The sequence below is a fragment of the Thunnus albacares genome, chromosome 13 (genome assembly GCF_914725855.1).
Source record: "Thunnus albacares chromosome 13, fThuAlb1.1, whole genome shotgun sequence".
NCBI lineage: Eukaryota > Metazoa > Chordata > Actinopteri > Scombriformes > Scombridae > Thunnus > Thunnus albacares.
The window spans coordinates 6,782,667-6,791,153 of NC_058118.1; the positions used below are offsets into that span (position 1 = coordinate 6,782,667).

The window sequence follows — 8,487 nt, forward strand, 5'->3', positions numbered from 1 at the left end:
GTCCACTGTATTACTGGCCTGTGGGATTGATTGTTCTCTGTTGTTTGAGTGCAGATTGTACTGGGGGACAAGTTCGGGTCACACAAGCAATTTTTGGCTGTTCCTCACCTCTGGATTGAGAGAAAATGTCCTTAAAGTGAGTTTGACACACTGCAGTGTGTATGTTTTGTTTCTAACTGTAGTCTCTCCCACGTTGTCTCCTGCAGGCTCGCATGGCGCTTGAAAAAGGAGCTCAGGCTGTTATCTTTGACGTCAGCGACGACGCTAAGGCTGCTGCTGAGGTGAGTGCGCAAATGCAGCTACAGCTGTATCAGTTTATAAAATACGGAACATGAATAAACACACACAAGATGGTCATTTGTCTCACCCATATTGCTGCATCTTTCTCCTCCTGCTTTGGTTACCGTCCTGTTTCCACAACACACACACACACACAGCTGCGAGAGACAGAATCTCTTCCCCGTCCAGTCGTGCTGGTGGAGGCTAAGAATGCTGAGGAGTTGATGAGTTTGGTCAACAAGAACGAGGAGGCCAAAGTTCAAATCAAGATCCTGGTGGAGCAGCAAAGATGGGTAAACACTGATGCTCACACACCATCATGTTAACAAGAGGAAGTAGCAGAACAGAAAGGAAGTTGTGTGGCAGCTCTGGAAATTTCACATCATGTTAGCTGAGAGGCCACTTGAGGCCCAGCGTTAAATGTTGTTTTGGTGTGAAATACATGAGAATGTATTAATGTGGACTGGATGCTTGGATGCAAATGGACCGTCCAGCGTAGAGAAGAGAGGGTGGGAGACAGGCATGGAATATGATTTTTTCATGTCCCCATGGGCATGACCACTTAACTTTGTTCAGCCATGCCTCACCCATGTCCTCTTAAAGGACATTTCACAGATGTACAAGATCCTTAAGAACAAGTCATTGCTGTGCGACAGTCGTGCTGTGCTTTAGACTTCATATGGATGGTCTTACAGGATGTTCTTGTTTTTGTTTTAACATTTAAGTTTAACATATGTTAAATTAGTGTATAAAACAATATTTGCTGTCTTTTCAGCCACATTATGATGTGGGTATCCTGCTCACCATCGTCCTGGCTATTCTGACCATCGTCCTAATCTTTGCTTTCCGCTACAAGTGCAAGTCCAACAGAACTTGGGTGAGTGAGAGCAACAAGATTGGTAGAATTATAAAGTTCACAGAGACAAGGATTGTCTTCAGTTTGGCTCAGGTAGAGATCTTTCAAGGGTATTTCTAACTCTCTCCTTGTGTGTTCAGGACTCCGTCCATCAGCAGACCATGAGGGCCATTAGTCGATTGGAGACCAAAACCTACAACTCGCAGGGCTGCTCAGCCTCACAGCGCCATCGTGGAGCCTGGGGGTCGGCCAGCAGCTCCAACTCGAGTCCCGTCTGTGCTATCTGCCTGGAGGAGTTCCAGGACGGACAGGTAAGAGGAGAGAAAGCGAGGAACGTGTCTTTAACTTAAAACGTCTTCGCTAGTTATTTATCCTCAATAATGCCTCTCTCTGGTTTTCATCCCAGCATCTGAGGATCATCTCCTGCGCTCATGAGTTCCATAGAGACTGTGTCGACCCCTGGCTGCTGCAGCACCGCACCTGCCCCCTCTGCATGCACAACATCATGGGTGAGGACAAGCATATTTCCAGTTAAGTTTCGATAAAGAAGGTGCCCATAAGACTGTAGGAGTTCAAACTGCAGGAAGCTTTTTATTTTCATTGACTTCATCAACATTTCAAGATTAAAATTTAGCTTTCAACAACTCAGGAGATGTTTTAAAATTAGAGCATTTCTTCTCTTGTAACCATCTGGAAACATCTGTGTCTTATCTGTGATAATTGTTATTTAAAAATGTGTCACTTAAATTTAAATAAAGGCGCAAATTTACTAATTATAACTATTTCCTTTCTGAGGCTTTTAACCCTATTTGTGAATCTGCTTTGATAAGTGCCGTTACAATCCTGTGGTATTCTATATATTCTGACTGCTGTGGTCCACAGGTACAGAGCGGCAACCTCAGAGGAACAGGCACCAGCAGAGTCCGGAGCAAATCCAGGGTTTCCTGCACTCTCAGCCTTACAGCAGCCCACGCAACCACCCCTTCCCCCAGCACGCCATCCCCTTCTCTATGAGGCCCCACTACCCTCGCGGACCCTCTGGGCCCTATCCTTCCCTCGGCCACTATAGTGGCTCTTCTCCAATGGACACCCAAACACTACGTTTCCTCACCAGCAGGCCGCTTGGCTCTTCCTGTGGGTACCACCTTCCTGCAGAGGGTCCTGGGAGGCCCCACAGGATTGGAGGTAACTGCAGGACTTCCACTCACCACTACACCCCCCGTCGATCCTGCCACAACTATCGCTCATCTTGCCCGGCTCAACGCAGTGCATCTAGCTCAAGACTGCACCACACCTCTTCGGTCACACCACAGTCCCGGGGAGTGCCGCCCCACAGCCGGCAGGAAGAGGGCAGCTGTTCTGGCGGCAGCTACCACACAGAACGCAGTGGATACTTGGCTGACGGGCCGGCAAGTGACTCCAGCTCAGGGCCTTGCCATGGCTCCTCCAGTGACTCAGTTCTCAACTGTACTGATGTGTCCCTGCAGGGGGTTTATGGCAGCTGGTCCACTTTCCGTAGCTCTCTGAGTAGTGACTATGATCCGTTCGTTTATTACGGGCCAGGTCCTGGGTGTGCCCCTCGCAGGAACAGCCTGGAGGCAGGTGCCCAGGCCCGGCCCAGGTCTTTGGATTCTGTGGTGAACAAAGCGGGCTGCACCGAAGAACAGCCACAGACTGTGTTCAGCCACATCCACTACCACCGCCACAGACACCACCACTATGAGGAGGGGGAGCACAGCCAGGGCCCAAGCAGAGGCTCAGATGAGGAGCAGGGGGCCGCTGTTGCTGCTGCTGCAGCTGCACCTGCTGACAAAGACTCACCTGTATGCCCTCCCAAGCACAGCCCCTGCCAGTGCCCAAAGCCAGACCCCACAGATCGGCCTGGCCCTGGGACAGAGGGTCAGGACCATGATCCCGGCAGCCCTACAGGACCCTCTGTCCTGGTGTCCCCAATCCCCTTACAGCTCCAGCCTCACTGCTGCCACCAGGGACACGGACACCCTCCCACTCCTCTTGGGCGAGTGGGTGGCTGTGTGCTTGATGGCCCCTCTGTTCGCTTCCACCAGAGCCTGGATCTGCAGGACGACCGTAGTGTCCACATCCACTACGGCCAGGGCCCAGGCTTCTGCTGCTCGCCCCCTGAGCTGCGCCCTGCGCTGCTCCCCGTACCCCTCATTCTGGACTCTGGAGGTATGGAGGACTGGCCTTGCTGTGCCGGGGCCCATGTTGTGTGGCAAAAACGGGTGCAGCAGGCCCGCTCAGAGCCTCAGCTGCTGGGGCCTGGGACCTCTATGGACAGGCCACCCTGCAGGTTCCACCACAGTCCTGCTGCTGACCGCAACACAGACATTTGTTTATACTGCCAAACATTACACCACAATCAGGGTGGGTGTCTCACTTCCTTATCTTTGATAACATGACTAGCTGTTAGCCGCTAAAGGTTAATTGTGGTTTATTACAACTTGGGTCTTATTTTCATAGTGTTGGACATCATTTCTATTGGTAGGGAGTGTGGGGGTGATGATAATAACTTTGTAGACATTCAAAAGACCTACAAAAATAAGCCCTGAGTTGCAGTAAATCTGGATAATTCTTTAAACATGCATAATATTTGCCGATTGTTTTGGTATTCTTTGTTTTTTTTATAATAGTCTTAAGGTGACTTGAGCTGTTTTTGTGTCCACAGGATCAGAAGAGGAGTCTGGCGTGTGAGAACTTGTTGCATCCCCATTATCACGCTGCTACACAGGAGCCAGAATGGACAAGCCTCTCACTGGCTATTGCTCTCATATCTTCCACATAATTCCACCAGCAATGCCTTCGTTCAGACGATTCCCCAGCTTCCCCCAGGATTCAAAGCTCACGCATGCTGAAACGCTCGTTCAGTCCATTTGGATATTGTTTGACCCTACTTTTATATTAGAATAATTTTAATTTTTATTACATTATGCTAAAATCGTAAGATAATTCTGGATGCATCCTTCATAATATTGTGTATCAAAATATATTGAATGATTTGAATGTTTGGAGTCAGGGAGTTGCTGGGGAAACGACTCATACACCACAAAGGGGAAAAAGTGTTTGTCTGTGTGTTTCTCCTCGTCACTTATAGGAAGAATATTCATTATCGACATGATATCACAAGTTCCCGTGCTCCTTAGTGACAACTAACGAATGATCCTTGCTTAGGGTGTTGAGCCCTCATGAAGTGAGACTCCATCTCTGCGTCGCTCACTCTATGACAGAATAACTTGATTTATCTTAGAGGTACTTAACTTTCACTCGCGTGATCTTCGTCTTCCTTCGCTGAGTCCAGTCTCAGCTGAGAGAAGCTTTTCTCTCCAGCCTACCTCAGCTCAGATTTCTTAACATGCCTCACACACAGGGGGTCTTTAAAGGTACTGCTGTAGTGATTTTTTTTGTTTTTTTTGTCACAACCATGTAGCTCCCATAAACTCAACTAAAAGTAATCCTGTTGGCAGTCTGACCTGTCCAAACGGAGAGAAAGGTTGATTCTCAGCCCATCAAATTACAAGCATTCACTGAGGTTGCTGAGCCTTGCATGGGCCTTGTTTTCAATATTTCAATAATGGCAGCTGTTTTCAACATGTTTGTTTGTGTCTTGGATCATTTCTGTTTTCAATTTTTTTTTTTTTTTGTAGTCTGTAATTTTTTTTTTCTCTTTTCAAAATGAACCAGTTTGACTGAATTATGTCGTCGTCATTACAAGCTATTGTCTTGTTCTTGTCATTTCTCTTGCCAATGGTTACTTCACGTGTTTGACCTCAGTGCTGTTAAACCCCCTGATCAGAGTGAATGGGCCTCAGCTTTAGAGGGATGACAACCATCTTCTCTGCTCCTTCATTCAGCCCAATATTGTATTATGTCCTTGAATAAGGGCATAACCTTTGTCTTCCAGCAACTAAAGCTCTACAAAAATGTTCAACATTGCAGCCATAGAAAAGACATAGTGCCTATTTAATAATATAACTGGAGTAAAGCCATGCTAGGTAGACCTTACAGTCCCAAGCACCAGCTCTGTCTGTTGCCTTAGCACCAGTTTCGTGAAAGCTTGGTGTGCTTTTCCCATGATTTCAAACTCTAATGGGTAGAGCCTGAGAAATGTCTCAGGAACAATCAAACACTGGAGAAATGGGAATAATTCATCATAGTTATAGTAATGATACCCAAGTCGGTGAAAATTCCTTTGTCGTGGTAAATGTGCATTGCCAATCCCTGCTTTTGAGCTTACAGCACTTGAAGGAAGATCCACCTTAAATCAGAAATCAAATACAGTACTTTACATTCTGATATAGTTTTGACAACCAGTAATCATCTCTCAAAATGTAATTCTTTGTTCCTACTATTCCCTCTGCTCCCATTTAGCCACTCTGGTAGACTGACAGATGGAAAATGTGTTTGTATCCCCGGAAAATTACTCTGTAAACTTAAACTGAGTAGATAAACGTTGACCTCATCGTGCCATCAAAGATGGCTCTCTTATTTTCGACTTAACCACAGACTTCTTCATGCTCACATGTACTAGATAATCTGAGATCAGAGGAATAGGAATTCTGTTTTAGTGTGGACTTTCCCTTAAAGGCTCAGTGAAAATGTGAAAGGATTTTTCTTGGCAGTCTGACTGCATATACAGTTTAGCACAAACAGCAGAGAAAGAGCTCATGGGTACTGCAATGTAACCAGTAGCACTTACTAAAGCCTCATATGTGCCTTATTCATTCAAATCTTATGTTGCAGTTAAAATACTGTTCACAGTCCTAAACCAGGAACCTCCCAACACACTAAGCTCTTAGCTGTCTAACCAAAGAGGCAAAATCTTGAACACAGTGAATTTATAGTATGTGTTGTACCTTCTGTCCTGCGCCATCCCTTTCCTTGAATCTCTAATTAAATGTACTTTGAATGACAAGAGAGAACATGTTAGAATTGAAGTGGAAATCATTTTGGAGTCAATATTTTGGACAACCATGCAGAAAGTTTCACCTGCATTCCCTCGTACTAATACCTCACTTTGAATGTGTCCACGCAGTCCTCCTGCTAAAGTATCAGGGTTTCCTTGTCTGTTATTTTTCGTGCCCAAACAGTCTCCTAGACTGAGATGGAAATGACTGAATTACAAGCAGCACTTTGGCTTAAGCAGATTTTATATATATATAAAAAAATAAAACTCATAGTATTAATTTAAAACAAGCCCAAAACCATCAGCACATGAAAAATAGCAAGAACGTCAGTGATGCTGCAGAATATCTGATGTGATTTCATCCTGTTCAAGATCTTTCTCTTTGTGTTGTTTATGTGTTTGTTTTGTTATGTTTTGCAAGAATAATGAGCTGAAACTGCCTTTTCTAATAGAGTAAAAAAAAAATCCCTCCAGAACTCGTTAAGGGATATGTCAGTATATTTTGGATACTTTGTGTACAAAAGAGAACAACAAAAACAGAAATGAAATAGTGTTGTATTTTATATATAATAGAACATTTCAATATAGTGACGTGTCACTAATATATTTATTTACTAATATATTTATCCATTTTGTCCAGGTTTGAAAGAGTGGTTTCTGTATATGTTTTATATGGAAACTGACCAGTGCCATCACTATCAACCTGTCTTCATTCCAATTATATGCAAATAAATTATTTTGAAATAAAATCTGTGTGCTGACTACTTTGTTCTGCAGGAGGACTCAGATAAACTCCTGCAGTGTCAAATGAGTTGAGTTTGCCTGCTGTTGTTAAATTAATAGTTCAGCCAAATCAGTCCCTTTCAAACTATTAAAGATAAGAGGTTTGGTTTAGGTTCATTCTTTCATAAACAAAGAAAATGAACACAAAAGACACAAATTCAGTCTGGAAGAAGTACATTCAACCATCTTTCCATTTCCTTAAATAAAAACACCTCATTTTAAAAGTTGTAACAGATTCCGATCATCTAACATCTAACGTATTCTGGTAAACTGATCCATATTGTAGCACCCACACATAGGACAAAGATTTAGATCCAAAAGAACCATACTATGAATTTTAGACTGAACTTTTCCTGTGCCTGTTTTATACCCATGCTGGTCTGTATGCTGAAACACCTGTAGATAGTCTGGTGCCTGGACATTCGCCAACTCCTGGATCTGATATTACTCAGGTATGAATGATTTACAGCATCAAATGCCTTTTGACAATTGATTTATAATCATGCCCTGTATATAACCCATGGTCCATATTAAACCTGACTCTATAATCAGGTCAACAAGGGACAACTCTGTGGAATATGATTTTCAGAACCCAGATTGGTACTTATAAAGAATATTAGTGTTAATTTAAAACTCTTAAAACTGGGTCATTTTCTTAGACCTAAAAAATCATGAAACATTAACTAGATTTCTCTAAACACCACCGTAGTGTTTGTAGTGCACTATAGTGTACCATACAGAACCAAGTGCTTTGGGAGGACATCTGAATGTGACCTGTAAAAACCCCCAGTAGTGAATATAAAGTCTGAATAGCAATAAAGATAAGCCCGTTAGCTTACCGGGGGAAACAGCTAGTCCAGCTATATCTGCAGGTAACAAAATCCATCTACTAGCAACTCTAAAGCTCACTAAAATACCTTATATCTCTTTTTTTTTTCATCCGCACACAAACAGAAATGTAAAAACAACAAGTTGTGATTTTAAAGGCAGCTATATGCTGTGATTATTTCTTGGTCCTGGAGTCTTGTCGTCACCGTTAAGCTATCAGGGAACAGACAGAGACTCCAGGAAGTCACTGCACCAAGAAATTGTTACAAACAACATAACAAATAAGATATAATGTATTATAATGGTAACTGACTAATGTCACTAATGTCAGTTAAGAGATACTAGTAGGTTGATTTTTTTTTTTTACTTTGGAAAGAGTCATATTAGTTTTTCCCCTCGTCTTAATGCTACGCTAAACTAATCCTCTCCTGGCTCCTCTTTATGATTCAAAATGCAGATTATAGCACATCACAGCCTCTTGTGATAATATGTCCTGCTATCAAAGCTGCCTGCCACCTGTTTAACTTGTTTGTGCTTCTTGGTAAGATCTGTGCACAAATTCTTTATGCAGGATAAAGAACATTTCGCTAAAGCATAATACAAATGCCTCTCTGTCCACATCTGAGGTAGTTTGACTGATCAGATCCTCAATGCATTTTCTTCTTCTCCTTTTGGTGTCTGTGTGCCGTCACAATCAAGCCTATCAGAAGTCTCTGAAGTCTGAAGGAAATGTTTAAACCAGAATGTGGCATGCTACTCATCTTTTTTACATAAATTTATCACACAAACCTGGCACCACTTATGTAAAACAGAAATGTGG

The 8,487-nt window shown here is 43.3% G+C and overlaps 1 protein-coding gene across 3 annotated transcripts in view; it reads left to right on the forward strand.

The window, feature by feature from the left end:
* LOC122995274 (E3 ubiquitin-protein ligase RNF43) overlaps nucleotides 1–6,799 on the forward strand; it is an 88,970-nt gene extending 82,171 nt beyond the window's left edge. For 2 of the 3 annotated variants that reach the window (XM_044370359.1, XM_044370357.1), the window contains exons 3-9: nucleotides 207–281; nucleotides 438–572; nucleotides 1,055–1,156; nucleotides 1,276–1,446; nucleotides 1,542–1,665; nucleotides 2,018–3,520; nucleotides 3,822–6,799. In XM_044370359.1, the coding sequence (XP_044226294.1) occupies nucleotides 207–281; nucleotides 438–572; nucleotides 1,055–1,156; nucleotides 1,276–1,446; nucleotides 1,542–1,665; nucleotides 2,018–3,520; nucleotides 3,822–3,847 (2,136 nt within the window). In that variant the 3' untranslated portion in view covers nucleotides 3,848–6,799. The remainder of the gene's footprint in view (nucleotides 1–206; nucleotides 282–437; nucleotides 573–1,054; nucleotides 1,157–1,275; nucleotides 1,447–1,541; nucleotides 1,666–2,017; nucleotides 3,521–3,821) is intronic. The other variant, XM_044370358.1, reaches the window with a different exon arrangement.
* Nucleotides 6,800–8,487: the final 1,688 nt, after the last annotated feature.